General features: G+C 44.9%; 1 protein-coding gene across 2 annotated transcripts in view; it reads right to left on the bottom strand.

Moving 5' to 3' along the window:
- vav2 (vav 2 guanine nucleotide exchange factor) overlaps nt 1–22,116 on the bottom strand; it is a 288,662-nt gene that overhangs the window by 40,861 nt on the left and 225,685 nt on the right. For both annotated transcript variants that reach the window (XM_056290387.1, XM_056290388.1), the window contains exons 5-8: nt 17,765–17,870; nt 9,952–10,050; nt 6,210–6,278; nt 5,353–5,453 (exon numbers count right to left, since the gene is read on the bottom strand). In XM_056290387.1, the coding sequence (XP_056146362.1) occupies nt 5,353–5,453; nt 6,210–6,278; nt 9,952–10,050; nt 17,765–17,870 (375 nt within the window). The remainder of the gene's footprint in view (nt 1–5,352; nt 5,454–6,209; nt 6,279–9,951; nt 10,051–17,764; nt 17,871–22,116) is intronic.

The raw sequence follows: 22,116 nt of genomic DNA, 5'->3' as shown, positions 1-22,116 counted from the left end.
TCCCAGGATCTTTGCTTTTCTTTAAGTTCTTTTCGTTTGGCTTCAACAAAATCAGGGTTGGCCTAATTGGTGCATAATGTAGCTATATGTCCATCCTTGACACAGTTAAAGCAATACCAAGGGCAAGGTTTCTAGTTACTCTTGCCAAAACTTCCACTGGACAGTGAAAGGTTTACTGCTCTTTCTTTTGGCTTACTTTTCTTTGCTTTTAACACCTTCGTATGAGCTTTGCTATTTAAAGGTTCATCCATACAGGCTTTTAGGGTGTTCAGCTGTGCTTGAAGTTGAGCAATTTTCTTCTGCAGCTTTTTTGTCACTGCTAGAGTTGTGTCATCACCAGTAGCTGACATATGTGTCTGAGTACACTTTGTGGATTGGACTGAACCTTTAACTTCAACAATCCAAAATGCTGCTTCATGCGGTTGGATTTTGCAGCTCCCTTATCCTCCTCAGTTCACAGCAAGAGTAACAGCGCAGAGAATGGGGGAGGGTTACAATTATTTCGTTCCAGCTGGAGGCTTGTGATTAAGCTGTTATCCTAGCATCCCCTGCAAAACTGTTTTAACAGTTGGTGGTCAGAGTCACTGGTTGCAACGCCACCTCCTTCCACAACTTTGCTCAATGTGGTCTATAGGCGATGTAGGTATGCAGAGGATGTGTTCAGAAATTTTGCAAACAGTTCATCGGCATTATCCACGGTACCATAAGCCGAATCAAAGAGGCTCAGGAAATCCTGGGGGCTGGAAAGAGGCCCGAGATGTTTCACAATGTTAGCAGCAAGGCGTAAGAGGCTTTCTATGATCTTCCTGACTAGTTGTTTCTCTGGAATAGCAGGATCTGCAAAATAGAACTCAACATTACTACACCAAGTGTCACAGTCAACCTCCATGTTAGGACATGAGTCACCGCTATTCACGATGTGTTCAACTACTACTCTTTGGACCTCAGGTGTATTAATTTGCTCAAGTGACAAGCAGTCGATCAGCCTGACTTTAAAGTAGTTGATGGGGTATCACAAATCTTAGTTCTGACAAGAGTAATTGACCCGACTGGTCCGGGTTTGATCTAGTTCCAAGGAGGCCACAACATTTGTGTCAGAAGTAAGAAAGGGGGTTTCAGCCTCTGTATCGGGGTGGGCAATCTTCTCCAGAAAGGGCCAGTGTGGGTGAAGGTTTTTGTTCCAACCAAGTAGTTATACACCTGATCCCATTAATCAACCAGTAGAGTCTTTAGTGAGGGACTGGATTAGGAGACACAGGTGTGTAATTGCTTGGTTGGAACAAAAACCCTCACCCACGCTGGCTCCTTCTGTATAAGATTGCCCACCCCTGCTCTGTATGCTCCTCATCGGGAACTATGCCATTGCTGTCTGTTGATTTCTGAATTTTGGCTAGCTCTTCTAGCAGTATCCGCTCATAGTCTATACCACTCAATTTTGCAACCCCTTTTAAGTCAGCTAAGTTGGACCGAGTTAGGCTGGAGATTAGCTTAGTGCTGTAGAGTGTGGAAAAATGTTGAATACCATGGTTGACGCAAGGATCAGAGGTGGGTCTGTGACATGGTAATTAGTCTTGGAATGTGTTAATAGCAGTACCAACCTGAAACTCAACTATTGCTCTGTTCTCAGACTCAGGGTCAGCACTGTCAACCTGCACTACTCTTGATATTGACCAATATGTCTGCAAGAATTCAACCACCAATTCATCTATCTTTGTACCAGTTAACCCACTGATTAGAACTGAATTTGGCACCTTGATATTTTGAGACTATAACATCCATATTGTAGTAGGTACAATGAATACAAACACTGATGTGTTGTGGTAAAACTGCCAACTGTATTCTATGTGTCTGTTTATAGTTTTAGCCACTAAACACCTCATGGCTGGCTCGCCAAGTATTATGTAGCACTTGTATTCACTTAGGATAGAATGCTACTTTGTTTGCCTTGGCTCTGAGGAATAAATATGAAAAGACTGAGTGGTTAATGAAACAGTTGGCAGGTTTATTACAGTGCATTCAACATTGCTTACAATTTATGAAAATAGGGGGAAAAAACAATGAAAAGAGCTCTTGCAACCACAAAATAAAACAAAATGCAATAGAATAAAATGCCCTTAGTGTCTCTTTGTTTCTCTAAGTGGTTCGCTACCTGGGTAGGATAATTTAGTGTGATTATTCCTTATTTGGCAATTTCCTATAAATTCGTTGTGTCAACCCTGTATAATGGGATCCAAAGCAGCTGGCCACACTGCTTCCAGGTTTCCCTCAGAATGCTTCACCACCGGGACTAGCTCGCCATCATGTTTAAGCTAAGAGTTAATCCAACCCACAAATCCAGGTCATCTAAAAACCAATCTGCACGTACAGTACAGAATAAATCAGGTGAATCATCATACAGTCTATTTTTCAAATGAGATCTCAACCACTTCCTCGAAACTCCATTTCACCACCCTATTGTCTAGGGGGGTTTTCTTATAGTTTTATAGTATTCCATCACAACTTAGTTTCATTTGATATCAGTAAGCGAGGCATTGCTCATATAACTGAAATGCATTTCCCCCATCTCTCATATGACACAAAAAATATAATCCCTTTAAACCGGATCTGACAAGCAGAATAACTTTCGTTAAAATTAGACTAGCATTCAACATATTACCATGAATACAACCAAAAATAAATACATTTGGACACACCGTATACTTTGTAGTACTGTTTAAAACACTGTTCTAAATACAGGGAGTCCCCGGGTTATCAACGCCCGTATGCACGAACCGACCTCCATAAAGCCTACTATTAAAATAAATTAAAAAAATAAAATCAAGTTAAACACAATGGTTTGTACTAACGAACGGATGGACTACTTTGCACGCCTCTCAAAACACTGCGTTTTCGGCGGTTCGTTGGCATGAGGGAGAACAACGCCATGCCATCGTTGCCAATTTAAGTTGGATCGCATAGACATTGTTGTGTGCGTTGTCTCTTGACTTAAAATTTTCGTGTGTTTACCCTCGTAATCGTGGCTTCAAAGCGTAAATCTGATGCAAGGGATGGTGATGCATCGAATAAAAGGAAAACGATCACGACTGAAACGAAAGTGGAAATAATAAAGCGTTCAGAGAGAGATGCAATGCTCTTATCGTTTTTTCACTTACCCGGTGAGGCGGGGAGGCGAGCCCCGAGTGGGCTCTCGTTTCTGGCGCCAAACGGCCGGCCTCCGCCGGTCACGACCCGCTCCGGGGACAGTGGCAGGTGGGGAGTTTGAAATGTAAGAAATGTTTCTTTAAAGTTTTTATACCGATACATACATTCTCTCTCTCTCAATTATAAATACTGTACTGTAGTTAGATTTATTATTATTACTCATTATTATATTTATGATGTTTTAAGTAAAATATATACTATATACTAAGACAAACATTTGACTAATTGACTCTAGATGTGAACTGTACGTAACTGTTCCGACTTACATACAAATTCGACATAAGAACAGACTCAAAAACGCAACTCGTTCATAATCCGGGAACTTCCTGTACTCCGATTGGATTTAGCTTAATTCCACACAAATTAACTGAGTTGCTTATATTCTCTTAAACTAGCAAAACACTATGCTATTAACTATGCCACTCACTGGAGCTTCCAGAGCAAGAAGAAAAAAAACACAATCCAACTCCCCTTGCACACGCGACAACAAAGTTAAAAACCTTCAAAAATAACAACCATTAGTCTAGTTTCACTTTATAACTCATTCTCTCTTGTTTATCAACCAGTATTTTCTTTTAGCTCGGTAATTTCACACGCTTTCACCTTCTCTCTCGATCGTGGCGGGGGGGGGGGGGGGCGCTCCTGTGCTGACGGGATGCGCCGAGGGTCAAAACAGCCCGACTTGTGAAGAGTTAACCCTTTAGTGCCCATATAGTTTTATGTGGATTACATAAACAAGGAAGGAAACTCTGAGTATGTGTGTGTGTGATTGAGAGAGAGAGGGAGGTAGAGAAAGAGAAGATGAGTAAGAGAGAATGACAACGAGTGAAAGAGTGAGCGAGAGCGAGAGACAGAGCGAGAGAGAGAGAGAGAATGTTTGCCTGACTCTAAGGAGGAGAAAGTGAGTCTCTCTTGTCACGCTAGCTTTGTGTGATCTAGCGCTCCGGGCTCACGGAAGAGGCCTGCAATAAGCCTATTTATTACCTATGCAAACTGACGTCCCCTAATGAAACTTAGGCCTGCAACTGTGTGCCTCAGGTTAAAAAGATGGAGAGCAAGCAGCAAAAGAAGTATGGGATATGAGAATCCCTATGCCTGAAGAAATACATTAACATATATGGAAAAACACAAGACACGTGTATGTACCCCCAACAACAAAACACACACAAACATATTAAGAGGCACGCCACACATAAATGCACGCATGCACGCACGCACACACACACACACACACACACACACACACACACCACTGAAGTCTATGACTCATTTCCACCTTTCTATAACAAGAGCTACATAATTCCAGGAGAGCTGATTATCCACCACCGTACGGTATGTGTAACCTTAACCGGGGCCAAAACCAATCATTGCCATTACCTATGACACAGCTCCACCCACCCCAGCAAGGAGCCGCTCTCCTTTTGCATGCAAATCATCCACATAATTGCCCCAAGTTGGAGAAGATAATCTAGTAGGAGCTCTAATATAGAGAAAGCTCAATTTTCCATTAAATATTTCAGCCTCTTCTACTGTAGCCGTTTCCTAATCTTTGACAGGAAGACAAGAATCCATTGCAGAATTTGAATGAAATCCGGGCTGGTAGAGCGTAAGTACGGTTTATCTCTTTCAGGCATGCTTGAGCTCAGTGTTTGATACCAGTGACTGAAGAGAATTCCTCTGGAATGCTACCAGGTATGTACTTTGGATAAGCATTAAAAGATGAAATGAGATAAAGGCGGAAAAAAGGTGTGGTTGATAGAGGGGACAGAGTAAGGGCAAAAATGCATTCGAAGGATTCGTCGAATCACCTCCACACTGCACATCACTACCTGGGTTTTTCCACTGCGTGACTTTAAGTGGATTTGCAAGGATCGTTTGACTGTAGGGGAACAAAGGGCTTTGTGCCGTGTCAGCCCCCCCCTCCCCAAACACCATTTGTTTTAATTGACTTATTCCTCCAACACTAATCCTATCAATCCTCTGTCTTGTTCCGGGATACTGCATGTTGGCAGAGACCCCTGCGTTCATGAGAGCACGGGGTGGGGGGGGTGATTTTCCTCACATATTCATGTATTGATACACTCATTACGCACAAATCTCACAAAAGCGCACATGCAAAAAAAAAGACACAAAAGTTTCCATGTCGCTGACCTTTCCTTGAAGTCAAAGAAGATCTTTCCTAGGTTATTTCCTCCGTTGGACATGTTCAGCTCGATCGCCCTTAGAAGGTCAAAGTGGACCTTCACCATATCCTGATGGAGCATCACAATGACAATAAATAAAAAAACAAAAAACAACACACAAACACCATTATCTCTACCATTGAGTTGAGCTAAGATTATATTTGTACCTGTTCCTACACCCACGTCATGCCCATCCATTTATCCACCCACGTTCTCTACATAGTCTTTTTTTTTTTTTTAATTTATTTCTGATTTTCCCCTTTTTTCTCCCAATTTAGTGGCCAATTGATCCCTATTTTAATTCAAACACCCACCCTCGTATTGCATGCGTTCGCCAACTGCATCTCTCCGGCCGGCAGTCTCGAAGGAAAGCGCCTCCCCACTTTCGTGACAAGGCGAATCCAAGCCGAACCACTGTTTTTCCGACACACACAGAGACGCATTCACATGACGAACACAAGCCGACTCCACCCCCCTCCCGAAGACAGCGTTGCCAATGATTGCTGCTTCATCGAGTCCGGCCATAGTCGGATCTGACGAGACCGGGGCGCGAACCCCAGTCCCCAGTGGGCAACTGCATCGACACCAAGCCGACGCTTAGACCGCTACGCCACCGCGGACCCTGTTCTCTACATAGTCTTAAAGATACCCTCTCATTCAGCCATCCATCACCCCTGTTCAGTTATTCACTTGGTCTGCTGCACATCCCGGGATACATCAAGTCAAGTTTATTTATGTAGCACATTTAAAACAACCACAGTTGTTTTAAAACATATGTGTTTTAAAATATAGACATAATTTTGTTCCACGAGAGTGAGTACTCACCTCCAGGTTGACAAAGATGGCGTCCATGTCTTGAGGACTGACAACTTGCTTCAGAGGGTTCATGTAATTCTTCAAAAAAAGTCAAAAGATAGTTGAGTGTGAATTTATCTCTCTGGGGTGCATAACAGAACACCTGTTTGTAAGTTTAAAAGGTATCCAATGGAGTTTTTTTTCCCCCCACCCTTTTTTCTCCCCAATTGTATCCAGCCAATTACCCCACTCTTCCGAGCCATCCCGGTCGCTGCTCCACCCCCCCTGCTGATCCGGAGAGGGCTGCAAACTACCACGTCTCCTTCGATACATGTGGAGTCGCCAGCCGCTTCTTTTCACCTGACAGTGAGGAGTTTCACCAGGGGTACATAGCGTGTGGAAGGATCACGCTATTCCCCCCAGTTCCCCCCCTCCCCCCCGAACAGGCGCCCTGACTGACCACAGGAGGCGCTAGTGCAGCAACCAGGACACATACCCACATCCGTTTTCCCACCCGCAGACACAGCCACTTGTGTCGGTAGGGATGCCCGACCAAGCTGGAGGCAACATGGGGATTCGAACCGGCGATCCCCGTGTTGGTACAATGGTGTTTTTGACCACTAGTGGCACTATAGCGCGCGGTAAAAAAAGAAGGTCTCAGATTGTTTGTATCTTACACACATGAGGATGCATATGCGTGCAACGAACACGGGGCGACATTTTACACATTTGTTGATGTAAAACACAACAACAAAAAGAGAAGAGGAGGAATAAAAGTAAGAAGATGACAACGACAACAACATGTCGACCACAGAATATTTTGTTTGGATTTATCAGTCAGGACTGGAATTCGAGCACACAGTTTTATCTAACCATTCCCCCTCCCCCCTGAACAGGCGCCCCACCTGACCACAGGAGGCGCTAGTGCAGTGACCAGGACAAATACCTACATCCGGCTTCTCACCCGCAGACACAGCCAACTGTGTCTGCAGGGACACCCGACCACCCAGAGGTAACACAGAGGGATTCAAACCAGTGATTCCCGTGTTGGTAGGCAACGGAATAGGCCACTACGCTACCCGGGTGCTGCTAAATTCTATATCTTTTAGTCCAATATGGCAAATACAAACCAAGCTTTCCTGGACTGTTTGTTGTGCTCTCTTAATGCATTTCCACTAAAGCTGAATGAGAAGACAAAAAAGCTGCTAAAACACACAAGATGTGTATTCTTTACAAGGTCTTTATCTGATATGTGTTTCCCCTGGTATACCATTGGTTTGACTGATTCTGTATATTATTTTGATTGTGTAATAAAGCTTGAGCAAAAGTCACGTGGAGGAAGGGAAACATCTTCAATGAAAGCAAAGAAAGATAAACCTTACCATAATAAACAGAGAGAGAAAAAAGAAAAATAAAGCGCAGAGATATTGGTAGGTTCTTCCTGAGTGGATAAAGCTGCAGTTGGAGGTGATTTTGTACCAAAACGGAGGGGCGAGAATAAAGTGAAACGAGAGTAAAATGTTCAGCTGACTACCTGATCACTTTACTCGTCTCAGTTTTCATACAACTCGACAGTTGGTATGGGTAAATTGACATTTCTACCAATTAAAAGAGAAGGGGATCGCAAGTTGTAAAAAAAATGTAATTTCCAAAGTATTCTGAAAAAGTATTTGCAATGTTTTATGAGGTAGGGAACGTACTCAACATTTTTATTAGACCTCAAGGACTCACACGAGCTGTTGTGGGGGAGAAATATTGAATATAAACAAAACAGAGTTGTTCATAAGGAAAACTCCATTGGACATCTTTAACCAGTTCCACAAACCCACACCCACACACACACATGGTGAGACCGTTATACTGTGCATAAGGCATACAAAAAAAAAAGGCATACAAGCAACTTGGCCTGGCCCTTAACATAATAAAGACCCATATCCTCTACCAACCCCCACCCAGCAGAAATATGCCTACTCTGCCCCATCCATCTCTGCAGAAAACACCGGATTCGAAAATGTGGAACAGTTCCCATATCTTGGCAGCCTTCTCTCCTCCAAAGCCAACACTGACATTGAAATACACCATCGCCTCAGCTGTGCCAGCCGGGCCTCCCTAAGATTGAGTAAAAGGGTTTTTTGAAAACCGTAACAAGGCCAGAACAAAAATTCTGGTGTACAAAGTGGTAATGCTGCCCACCCTACTGTAGGGGTCAGAAACCTGGACCACGTATAGTAGGCACCTGTAGGCACTCGAGGCATACCAACAGCGATGCCTCAGGAAGATCCTTACGATCAGCTGGGAGGATAAATGCACCAACTTCAGCATCCTCGAGGAGGCCAACATGCCTACTATAACTGCCACCATCGCACAACATCAGCTGAGATGGACTGGCCATGTCCTCCGCATTTCTGACTTGCCTCCCGAAACAAGTCCTTCACTCTCCGCTCGTGATAGGACACTGTGCCCCAGGAGGACAAAAGAAGCGATATAAAGATAACGTCAAGGCCCACATAAAAAGGTTTGGCATTGACCTTAACACCTGGGAACAAGCAGCAAAAACAGGGAGGCGTGGAGACTGGCTGTCCGAGAGGGTGCTGGGCGCTACAACAATGACCTCCACTGTGCTGCTGAAAACAAGGGCAGACTCAGAAAGGAACGAGTTTCCAGCAAGGCCCAAACCACATCCTCAACCACTTCTTCACACCCTTACCCAAACTACCGCAAAATATGCGGCTCTACACCGACCTGAAGACCCAAAAAACCTAGAAGGAGGACAGTCATACTCGACCCCAAGTGGCCACCGATGATGAGGATGATGATGAATAATCACTGGAAAAGGAGCGGTTGTAAAACAGTGAATTAATTTTTTTGAGCATAACAACCCCAACGAAATGACTCGTGTCACGATCAGAATTTGATCCATTTGGTCCAGTAACATTTGGAAAGTCTAGTAGAGCCAGCATGACTAAATTATTTTATCCCAGTCAAGTTAGAGGAGGAGGACTAAACCGGACGTTAGCCGGCTCGGCCGGCGCTGGCAGCCAAACCCTCTAATTCTGGTGTGCATGCTCTATGGCACTGGGACCGGTGGGGGATTCCCCGGGCTCTGGGCGACTGACCCCTGTGATTCGAGTAACCCGAAAACTGACTTCCTCTAGTGAGTGATTCGTACAAACTCGAGTCAGTAAAACGAGCCGAACCTCCCATCACTAGTGCTGACTGACTCTGAAAGACTCACTATAAATGGACTAAAAACTCACTAGCCGAGCAACATTAAGACTACAAACAATCCATAATGCATCACATTTTAAAATACCATAGTTACTCTGGTACTCTCTCGATTCACAAAGAAAATCTGATGTAATGAATGAACACGTAATTGTCGAGTCCTGAAATATAAGACAACCCTCATTATTTTCCCCAAACTGCACTGAACCCAGCACCAAGCACAGCTCGAATCACGTGGGTCTGAAAGAGCCATTTGTAAACCCTGCACTGATCTCACACATGGCCTCTCTGGAATCCGGTTGATGGAAATCCGTCGTAGCGACAGAGAACTTCAATCCAAGTACACTGTACCACTATGACTTGTACACCGAAGTGACATGTTTTTTTCCTCACAACAACACTTTTTTTTCTTTTCTTTTTTTTGCTCAGTGCAACTTATAGTCTGGGAAGTGCAGTAATGCCTAGGCAAAAATTGGACACTTGCGCACAACCAACATTTACACTGACACACACAAACATACATACGCACACACACTTCATTGCTCACCTTCTCAATCTCCACCAAGGTCTTGTAGTACCTAGACTCAGTCTCTTGGATCTCCATTAAGCAGCAATTTCTCTTGTCCTCTTCTGTCATGCCAGTTTTCTATGGTGTAAAGGGAGACATGTGTTGAGTTGCATCTGGCACTAATTACACTGCATGCTCACACAGGCAACTGCATCTCAACCATACTGCAGTTCTACATATTTAATACATATTAAATGACCTTCTGTTGTCAGACTTTGGATGTGAGCAATACCAATCAGACAGCCAAAACAGAATTCAACCCGATGCCAGCATTCAATTTTAATCAATACTTAAATTGGTGACAACAACAAACAAATGTAGAGACAATGTGGAGGAACCATTTGGGAAATTAAAGTTGTTTGCGGGCATAAATTATCTAGGAGAATCCAATCATGGTCTAAATAGAAACAAGAGGAACAATACATCACCCCCAGGTGGCTGGATTGAGCTCTAGTGACGTTATATAAACAAGCCCCTTTAATTAAAACAGGCTTGATTCACACTTGAAATAAACTTGATCCAGATGAACATGGCCCCCCCTCATCAAGCGAAATCCCTGGCAATGCTTGTGTAATGTAAACAATTAGTAACAGCGGCTTTGGCAAGCAGGGTAGTATGAGTTGATGTACCTATGTGCATGCCTGTGTATTTGCAGGCATGTGTGTGTGTGTGATGTCATGTACATGTGATGGCCCCAGCCACACATCTTAATAGTGTAGCGACCCTGTACTGTTGGGAGTGCTGATTAGCGGAGTCAGTCTATCATCCCCCTGCTCTCTGCCAATCATGGGAATGCATGTTATGTCGGTCAGTGTGCATGCCTGTTGGCGTAGCGTCCACTGCTATAAAGATCACACTTACAGAACTTAAAACGTCGTCTTTCTTCTCGGCTGCTGTCGGCCACAGCCACGCCGTACAGACCACCATTAACTCGAACATCTCCTGGTCGTCTCCATTATATGCCTTCAAAGCCACTGTCTTAATTTTTTATTTTGGGGTCTCTGAGATTCTGTACATCACTCCAGTTTATTAGGTTTGCCCAAGTCCAGTTTAAAAGGAATTATGGTGTCGTTTACCAGCAAATGAGTTATCCAAGCTTCACTCTGTAGTCCTACGGTATTGACTTCATTTGCTTCATCTCTGACCTGTTTTGACTCATGTTGCACCATTCCAATAAACAATGCCACTTCTGTCTCAATAGCACATGGACTGTCTTCCCACCTTTGGTTTGGTCCTCCCAAAAGCACATCATAGCAAAGTGGTTTCTGCCTTTACATTTTGCACAGTTCTTTCCGTACTCCGGACACTGCCGGGCTACATGTCTATTACAGCACTGCCTGCAGTTGTAACGCGTCTTAATCTTCGGCTCCGCACGCCCTCTTGTGTCCTTTTTGTTTACGACGTCCACCACCATGTTTTCCAGTCCCAGCGTGCTTGCGTCCATTACTGCGGTGCTCCTCCCTCCGAACGTTTCCGCGTGCATAGCAGCAAGTTCGTTCGCATGACAGTTTCGCTGCACCGTCCAACGTGGCGTCTTTTCTCTCACCCTCTTCTCGAATATTCCAAAAACAACCTGATCACGTATCATCGAGTCCCTGAGTTGATTAAAGTTGCACATTTGCGCTTTCGTTTTCAAGTCAGTCAAAAAAGCATCAAAGCATCCTCCCTGTTCTTGCAACCAGGAGAGGAACACAAATCGCGTATAGGTTTCATTTTTTCGAGGTGTGCAGTATTCATCAAAAAAGTTAAAGCACCTTATCCAGATCTTTTTTTGATCATCGTCATATTCAAACGTAAACGTATTATACACCTTTGGGCCAGCCACTGTTCGCGACAAAACCGCTTTACGTGCTCCTGAGGTCGAGGCGCCAATCGCTGTGACGTAGAGAAGTAAACGTTGGTTTTGTAAACTACAAAAATGACTCACTGGCCGATCGGCTCAATGGCGGCTGGGGGGGTCGGCCCCTTTAGTCCAGCGGTTAGCGATGTCGCCGTGCAGTGCAGTGAACCCCAGATCGAATCCCGCACCGGGCGAGAAAATAGCTCCGCTACATGGTGGCAGCGGTGGGGTGCGGAAGTGTCCGGAAGCGTGCAGATCCTCATAAATCTCTTCGGAGTGTGGGAATAACAAAGTGCGAGGGCGCGCTTCCGGGAGAGGGTGACTAGTGTAAAACTACAAAAAAGACTCACTGGTAGGTCGATCCGTTCAGCTGAGGGGACAGCGATGTCGCCTTGCAGTACAGTAAACGCCGGATCGAATCCCGCACCGGGCGAGGAAATAGCTCGGTTACACTTCTCCTTGAATGCACGCCAGTTTTCGTCCACGTTTTCTTCTAGTTTGCAGATTACCGGGAGGTTTTATTCCGTCCATCGTAGCAGTATGTCCTTAACGTCCACCCATCCATTATCTGAACCGCTTATCCTGCTCTCGGGGTCCTTAACGTGCGTCCTGGTACCATGTAATGTTATATAATATGTAAATAATAGTCTCACAATCGGTTGTTCAGCTTTTACTCTCAGTCTCACCATGTTACAACTCTCTTTACGACAGCCACTGTTATCAGAATACGACAGATACGCACACTGACCGACGTAACGTGCACTCCCGTGATTGGCAGAGAGCAGGGGCATGATCGTCATCATCATCGGCGGTCACTCGGGGTCGAATATGACCGTCCTCCCCACTGAGCCCCTCATATGTGGAGTGCACACATTTTACTTTTAACACTGTAGGGTTACACAAGCATCCGTTATATTAATCATTTGTTCTGTCTTTTAGTTACCATGGCTGTCGCTGGAGGTCCGATCCGGGGGCGTAAAAAGCATGACTGAACGCTGAGGACGTTTATGCTGGAGCCATTTAATTGGACCAGATCATTTGCTATGTCATGGGGGGATTTGAATCCGCGTATCGTTCGTTCTTTTAATATTCAGTTGAGAATCCAAAATCGGAAAATGAAGGGGAAAAAACATTCGTTATTTTTCTGCTGCCAAAACAAATAAGGATTTATATTGGGGCTGACTCAACTTTCTTTGTTTGCGCGACCCGGAAGTTGCGGTCTCGTCAGCTTGATTTAGTTTTGCTAGCTTTGACAATCGAGGGTCATCTCTTTCAGCGGAGCTGTCGCTGCGCGAGCCATACCGGAAACAGATTTGTTCTACGCATGTGCGAAAATGCGTCCACCCCCTGTCGCCGCTGTCGTTTCACGACGTTGTTAAAACGCGTCTTCTCCCCGATGCCATGGATTCTTTTGCCTTGTACCCTCATTTGCAGGAACATCTCTGAAAAGATGAAACTGCCGCCAACGGTGATCGCGCAGACCGAGTAAAACTGAAACCGGCATCTTCAACTTTCATCCTTAAAGGCAGTGGTGGATCTAGAGATTTTTTCCTGGGGTGGCAAGACTGTGTCCCAGAGGTGGCAGCTGCCACCCCTTGCCACCCTGTAGATCCGCGCCTGTGAGGGGGAGGGGGATTCTAAATCGGCGACTTCTGTTTGAGATGAGTTTGGTGCGGGTCTCATTGACCTTCACCATGCATGTACACTACCGTTCAAAAGTTTGGGATCACCCAAACAATTTTGTGTTTTCCATGAAAAGTCACACTTATTCACCACCATATGTTGTGAAATGAATAGAAAATAGAGTCAAGACATTGACAAGGTTAGAAATAATGATTTGTATTTGAAATAAGATTTTTTTTACATCAAACTTTGCTTTCGTCAAAGAATCCTCCATTTGCAGCAATTACAGCATTGCAGACCTTTGGCATTCTAGCTGTTAATTTGTTGAGGTAATCTGGAGAAATTGCACCCCACGCTTCCAGAAGCAGCTCCCACAAGTTGGATTGGTTGGATGGGCACTTCTTTGAGCAGATTGAGTTTCTGGAGCATCACATTTGTGGGGTCAATTAAACGCTCAAAATGGCCAGAAAAAGAGAACTTTCATCTGAAACTCGACAGTCTATTCTTGTTCTTAGAAATGAAGGCTATTCCATGCGAGAAATTGCTAAGAAATTGAAGATTTCCTACACCGGTGTGTACTACTCCCTTCAGAGGACAGCACAAACAGGCTCTAACCAGAGTAGAAAAAGAAGTGGGAGGCCGCGTTGCACAACTGAGCAAGAAGATAAGTACATTAGAGTCTCTAGTTTGAGAAACAGACGCCTCACAGGTCCCCAACTGGCATCTTCATTAAATAGTACCTGTTAGAGCCTGTTTGTGCTGTCCTCTGAAGGGAGTAGTACACACCGGTGTAGGAAATCTTCAATTTCTTAGCAATTTCTCGCATGGAATAGCCTTCATTTCTAAGAACAAGAATAGACTGTCGAGTTTCAGATGAAAGTTCTCTTTTTCTGGCCATTTTGAGCGTTTAATTGACCCCACAAATGTGATGCTCCAGAAACTCAATCTGCTCAAAGAAGTGCCCATCCAACCAATCCAACTTGTGGGAGCTGCTTCTGGAAGCGTGGGGTGCAATTTCTCCAGATTACCTCAACAAATTAACAACTAGAATGCCAAAGGTCTGCAATGCTGTAATTGCTGCAAATGGAGGATTCTTTGACGAAAGCAAAGTTTGATGTAAAAAAAATCTTATTTCAAATGCAAATCATTATTTCTAACCTTGTCAATGTCTTGACTCTATTTTCTATTCATTTCACAACATATGGTGGTGAATAAGTGTGACTTTTCATGGAAAACACAAAATTGTTTGGGTGATCCCAAACTTTTGAACGGTAGTGTACATAAAATATATTTTAAAAACATATTATCTGATTTATAAATGGGGTGGCAACAGGGGTGGCAAGACTGTGTCCCAGAGGTGGCAGCTGCCACCCCTTGCCACCCTGTAGATCCGCCCCTGCTTAAAGGTGACTAAAACTATATTTTAAAAAAGAAACAAAGACAAGCAAAAGTAACACTAGTTATCCAGAAATGCCTGACTTACTCAATTGTTTTTTTTACATATTTCATTTATAAGTCAATTAATTCCTGGTTTATAACAATTTTGGTCATGTGTTTGATGCACAAATGCAACATGTTTAAAATATCGTGGCGAGCCAGTGTGGAGGAATGAGTCAAGAGGCAGAGATCTCGTTTTATTGGCAGCGCCCGTGCCCCATACACCGCACGACACCGGGAGGGCTCTTTTATTTGCCCCCAGAATGTTACTCACTATGCTATTGCCTGAAGAACTTGTGCATCAACGTGCATCCAAATAGCATCCGTAAATGCGAGCAGCTTTTATAGCCTGTCTGCCAGCACTTAACCTGGCTAAGCACGCCCTGGCATGCCTAGGACAACATTTGCATAGCACCTACACTGAGTGCATGCCCAGCCCAGGCATGCTTGGACTGACCAAAACAGCTTGCTTTGTGGGCAGTACACTAGCAGACTTAAAATATGATGGGAAATCACAAAAACAGGTTATATCTACAAAACGGCATGTGACAGGAACATTTTTAAGGTGATTTTCGTGATCAGCAGCCCAAAATCCATAAAATAAACCCAAACGTGTTCAGGAAGCAAGATCTTCATTGTCCAGTGTTAATGACACCGTTGGGTCATCTTTTGGCAATTTTGGAATAGGATTTATAACTGATCTAAACCAAATCGAGGGCACAATGCTATGATCGGGGGGGAAAATCAGCAAATATAATGAATCAAACATTTTGGGAATTTCAACCCTTCATAGGGAACTCATCTATACTACCTAAATCTTTTTTTCTTTTTCTTTTTTACCCTAGCAGTCTCAATTGCTTTTTGGACTTCTTCTCTACCTGGGTTTCTATTTAAAATATCATCTCTATAAGGGTGGTGCTTTACATGTTCCCTCTTCATACAACATATATGTTCATAAAGTTCATCATTTAAATTTTCTAGCAATCTTGACAACAGAGCAGGAAAAAGTTCCTTCCCGTTCGTTTAACATCTTAACTAAAGCCGGTGATATTTTTCCTTCACACCAAACCTGTATAGGGATCTTTTTAAAGCTTTTTGGGCCCAGATTATTCACCTGGCTCCAAAAACATTGTGGGTTCTTTGCTTGTATCTGTTCCACATGTATTACTTGTCCTCTCTGATATCTTCATTTGTACGACCTACTAAGTTGTTTTTTTTTTTTTATAAAATCATATTGTATATGCTTGTGTATATACGCTCACTTTAGCTCAAGCAGGTACGTGGTGAAGGTACTGTGCGTTCGTTTGCTGGCCCGTTTTAGATGTTATGTAGGTGTGTGTGTGTGTGTGTGTTTCTGAATGTCTGCCTGTCTGTTAGTGCGAGACATGTGGGCATATGCGTGTGTGTCTAGGTGCTAGGTCGACGACGGCCAAACGCTAATGAACATCTGTGTCAGTGCAAGCATGCATCTGTGTTTGTGTGCATGTGTGCACGTGTGCACATGCGGTGCACATGTGGCCAGGAGGGTCCTGGCTGGCCAAGGCATTTGTAGACACATCCAGATTTGTTCAGTTAGCCGCGCAAGCAGGCATCTCTCAGGCAAGGGGGCAGGGGGAAACAAAACAAACCGAGCCTCATGGAACATGACTCATGGGTTGAGCAAGTGTGTGTGTGTGTGTGTGTGTGTGAGTGTGAGGGATTAAATTAGTCAAAAGAATCAAATCACAATGCATTGTTGGGCAGAACGTGTGCACCTACTTAAACTACATAACGTGTAACCTAGTGTGTCACACACACACACAGATGAACATTATATATCCACACACACACACACACACACACACACACACACACACACAGATGAACACTATACATCCATACACACACACACACACACACACACACACACACACACACACACACACACACACACACACACGAACACTATACATCCATACACACACACACACACACACACACACACACACACACAGACGAACACTATACATCCATACACACACACACACACACACACAGACGAACACTATACATCCATACACACACACACACACACACACACACACACACACACACACACACACACACACACACACACAGATGAACACTATACACATACACACACACACACACACACACACACACACCAGCTCAGTATCTGTGAACTGCCTCACCGGGGCTGCGACTAAGCCATCTGGAAGCGCTTTGGCTGTTGATGACTGGCCCTGATAACGCAATGGCTCAGGATAATGATATTAAGGCACAAGACTAGGTATGGGCCTGCTTGAGCCCACGGTCCTCCCATCAGACCCAGCGGGAGATGGGGCTGCAGGCCAACTGAATGACGGTTAATTATATGGTGCTTTGAGGGTTTGATCTGGCATCTAGTTGTTCTAGTTTACGTCAGCTTTCGCCGCTGTCAACCAAATGATGTCACGTGTTGTCCAGAGTCCCCTGAGTCAGACTCAGGACCAGATGGAGTCTCGGCTGTCCCTAAATAGGGTCACTGATTTAATTGGCCGCTTGTTCTCTCGGGATGGTATGTGCATTTTTAAAATGAATTGGGGGAATAGATTGGCTGACACGGTGGAGGGATTCAGGGGGGCTCGTTAGTACAGTGCCACCTACCTGCATGTATCTGATCTGCAGCATGCAAAAGGCAAAGCAGTAAAGGTCAGAAATAAGATACAAGACGGGTTAGGAGGGAGACACTGTCACACACAGACATGGCAAATGCAACTATCTCAGAGGATTTAACAACACACAGAAGCAGAGTTGTCGATTTTTTTTTTTATTCTGATAATTACAGATTTCAGTTTCGGAAATGGAACAGACAGAGACAGACAGATAAGTAGACAGAGACGTTGATCTCACCATGGGTTGTCGTACTTCCACCTTGATAATGTCCTCATAGATGTCATCCCCATCATCTTCGCATGGCACGCAGTCATATATGTCATCCTCACCCAGGTCGTGCTCACTAGAGGACACACACGTTGTACACATACACACACAGACACTGGTTAGACAAACGGCTTCATCTAAACACAACATTAACTCCAAGGATGAAGCCCATGTTCCTGGGAGGGCAAAAATATGGTGCTGATGTGAGTGACTTCAAGCCTTAAAAGGTGCTGGACAGATGAACCAGGCAGGTAGGTGCTCATTAACGTAGCTCGTACACAAACAATGATTGAGCTGCCCTTATTGAGGGTTATTTGCCTTTAATGTGTTTATGGTGGTTGGCACCCAGCTAGCTAGCTGACCTTTAATTAAGCAAGCCACCAGCAGAGCGAGAAATGGCGACTGTGGAGCAGAATGACTTCTGAGCGAGTTTCTTTAACTCCTGGAGCTCACTCTCACATCTCTTCCACCGTAGCACGTTTTTTCCCGGCTCTGTACATATCCGGCAATAATTTACTGAAAAAAGAATGAGGACAAAAAAAAAAAAAGGAAGGACAAAATACTAATCTCTACTGACGCAAATCATGAGTCAGTAGAGATACTGACTGATATACTGATCATGTGTAGTATAAATGCCATGACGCAAAAACACTTGGAGCGAATGCGATTTACTGAAAGCTCGCCATTTATTCACCCCGTGGACCCACCACCTGCGGGGATGAGCATTGTGGTAAGGTGCAATGCTGGCCGGGTGGCAGGCAAAGGTGGGGACCAGGGCGTGCCGACTTCCAGCATCGCAGACTGGTCCAGGTGGACTAACTGGGAGGAGACCCCAGGGTAGACCCAGAACTCGCTGGAGGGACTACATGTCCACTCTGGCCTGGGAACGCCTTGGGATCCCCCAGGAGGAGCTGGAGGGCATTGTTGGGGAGGGGAACATCTGGAGTGCCCTACTTAGCTTGCTGCCACTGCAACCCTACCCCGGAGAAGTAGCCGATGATGAGAGATCTCATCATTTATCTGCACAATAGTGCGGGTTGTAAGCTTTTAAAATGACCAGGTACACAAGCACATTACCTGCCTGTACGAGAAGAAGAGCTGTCAACTGAGTAAGGAGATCATCTCCCCAGCAGGTGGACATTGATTGAAGCCGCCGTTAGGGAAAATATCAGCCCCTCTGGATTGTCCATAAGGGGGAACAATTCCAATTTTCAACATTATCTCATGTATCAACATCACTGTAGGGATAGCACTTCAGTAGCTTTAATAATCCTGAGCAGTCTTCTGTGTTTCTCTCAAACACTGTCAAAATTGCGTATTAAGGGGCGTCCGGGTGGTGTGGTGGTCTATTCCGTTACCTACCAACATGGGGATCACCGGTTCAAATCCCTATGTTACCTCTGGCTTGGTCAGGCATCCCTACAGATATAATTAGTGTCTGCGGGTGGGAAGCCGGATGTGGGTATGTGTCCTGGTCGCTGAACTAGCGCCTACTCTGGTCGAGCGGGGCGCCTGTTTGGGGGGGGGCGTGGAACTGGGGGGAATAGCGTGATCCTCACACGCGCTACGTCCTCCTGCTGGTGAAACTCCTCACTGTCAGGTGAAAAGAAGCGGCTGGCAACTCCAGATGTATCGGAGGAGGCAGGTGGTAGTCTGCAGCCCTGTCCTCGGATAGGCAGAGGGGGTGGAGCAGCGACTGAGACAGCTCGGAAGAGTGGGGTAATTGGCTGGATACAATTGGGGCGAAAAAGGGGTGGGGGGCAAAAACTGCACATAAAATGGTGGACAATCCAAGGATGTGAAAACTACCATCCTTACTTCCTTGTTTGCTGCTTCCTTCAGTGGGCTACATCTAAACAGGCTACATTATATAAGAAAATGAGAAAAACCATGCTACATACAGTGGGCCAAAATATGTATGTTATATACAGTAAGGATAATGATTCACTGATAACCCACCAAAGGTAGCAGCAAACCAGGAAGTAGGCTAAGTGTTGTAGTTTTCACATTCCTGGATAGTCCGCCAGTGATGTCACCGGCGGACACTTTTCGGCGTTATCCTTCATGCTGCTTCAGGGACACACAGAAGACTGCAACATATATATAGAGATGAAGTTTCCCTTTACACTTCATCCTCACCTGCTTTAGGGACACTGAAATATAGCAACTCTCAAATAAAGAAATATAGTACTCGTTTCCTCAAGTGGGGCGACCAAGAGTACATTTGTTTTTGTATTTACGGGAATGGCCGAAGTATCATTGTTATTATTTACGGCCCTTAAATTAGGAACCTGATGGTATCAATCTAAGTGAGAAGGGATGGCCCTTCTCCATCATCATTTTAGTGAAATGATGATAATCAGTATAGTGAATGTATAACAAGTCGGGCAGAATCTTTTTTTTTTTTTCTGAGAAGGAATTACACACAGGGCGGCTTGACGGTGCAGTGGTTAGCTCGGTCGCCTCACAGCAAGAAGGTCCTGGGTCTGAGCCCCGGGGTAGTCCAACCTTGGTAGGTCATCCCGGGTTGTCCTCTGTGTGGAATCTGCATGTTCTAGAGCATCCACGGGGTAAACGTTGCAGCGGTTGCTCACTCCTGCTGATTTCTCCTCTATGACATCAGGAGGATTCGCCCATTCCTCACCAACGAGATGACACAGGTGCTCATCCAGGCTCTGGTCATCTCCCGGCTGGACTACGGCAACTCCCTCCTTGCTGGCGCCCCGGCGTCGGCCATCAGACCTCTGGAGCTTGTTCCAAAAGCTGCAGCTCGTCTGGTGTTCAACCGCCCTAAGTTCTCCCACACAACTCCCCTTCTCATGTCCCTACACTGGCTCCCAGTAGCTGCTCGCATCCAGTTTAAGACTCTGGTGCTAGCCTACAGGATAGTGAAAGGAACAGCTCCTTCCTATCTCCAGGCCATGGTCAAGCCCCACACCCCCGCCCGACCACTTCGCTCTGCTGCCTCGGGACGCCTGGTTGCCCTGTCGCTCAGAGGCCCCTGCTGCCGATCGACCCGGTCACGGCTCTTTTCTGTCCTGGCCCCACAGTGGTGGAATGAACTCCACACTGAGGTCAGGACAGCGGAGTCGCTGCCCATCTTTCACCGCAGGTTGAAAACTCACCTCTTCAAGAACTACTACCCTGTTACTTGTTCTTAGCACTTATTATATTCACTCATTTATTTAAAAAAAAACGCGCCTTTACTTTAGCACTGGTTTTGCTCTTAGATGCTTGTTTAGAGAGAAGATGCACTTATGACCTCTGATGACTAGTAGTTCTCCTGATTTCCTACGTTAAATGCACTTATTGGATGGAATTAGACACTGCATGAGTTAATAAACATATGTAATCTGGTTTTCAGTACTCTTATCTTGGCTGCGTGTGACCTCTTGCATCTGACAAGGTGGCGGGGATATTTTTCTCTTTTTGCTGTCTGTGTGAATAGGGGAATATAAACAAAATGATAAGGAGAGGGGGAGGAGAGTGCCGGCCTCCATCAAATATTCAGCGTGTCCTTCTTCTAGTGTGGGGTCTGTTTGAAGTTTTAATTGAGGTGACTTGGTTCATTCTCGGCAGCACGTTTCCTCTTCCTTCATTAAAGCATGTGACTTAGTCTGAATACTGAAGAATGTGTGGGAGGACAACTGCCAGCCCCCATCATCCCAGTCTCTCTGGTCTCAACTCCGAGACTTAGCGACTTTACTCCACAGAGACTGGTGAGCTGGAGAAAAGGCAAGTATTGGCAAAGAAAATACTCTCCTTCTATTCTCCCCTAATCCCACGGAGATAAGCATTAGATGAGTGAGGGCTAGAGCAGTGATTTGAGTCTGAACTGTGTGTGGACCTGAGAGAAACACGATCCGTAGGGAGAGCACAGGGGCAACGTCTGGGGGAGAGGGCATCCGTGGGCAAACTAGACTGAGTGATGTGGTTAATCATGGACGGGCATGTAGTAGGAGTAGACAATCTTACTGTTTTGAATGGTTATAACACAGAATATTGAACATCTGTTTAGGGGAGATATTGCTATCCGAAATTTACTAGTCAAATATCAGAAACATAGAGGGCTTAGTTCCCAGAAGCATTACTATTTTGCAAACACAGATACTAGGATGGCTCCTGGGTAGTGTAATGGTCTATTCCGTTGCCTACCAATACTTACTAATACTGCAATTCATGATTATTTCATGCACAAATGTACATCTAAATAGTTTGTTAATCATGCACTTACACTTTCTAAAGGATCTTATGATCCTTTAGACTTTTGTGAGTCTCGAGGTACTGCTGACCTTTCAATCTCACTTGTAAATGCTTTGCAA

This window comes from Lampris incognitus, chromosome 12, assembly GCF_029633865.1.
Source record: "Lampris incognitus isolate fLamInc1 chromosome 12, fLamInc1.hap2, whole genome shotgun sequence".
Lineage (NCBI taxonomy): Eukaryota > Metazoa > Chordata > Actinopteri > Lampriformes > Lampridae > Lampris > Lampris incognitus.
The sequence above is the reverse complement of the archived record's forward strand: the minus strand, read 5'-3'. Positions and strand labels throughout refer to the sequence as shown.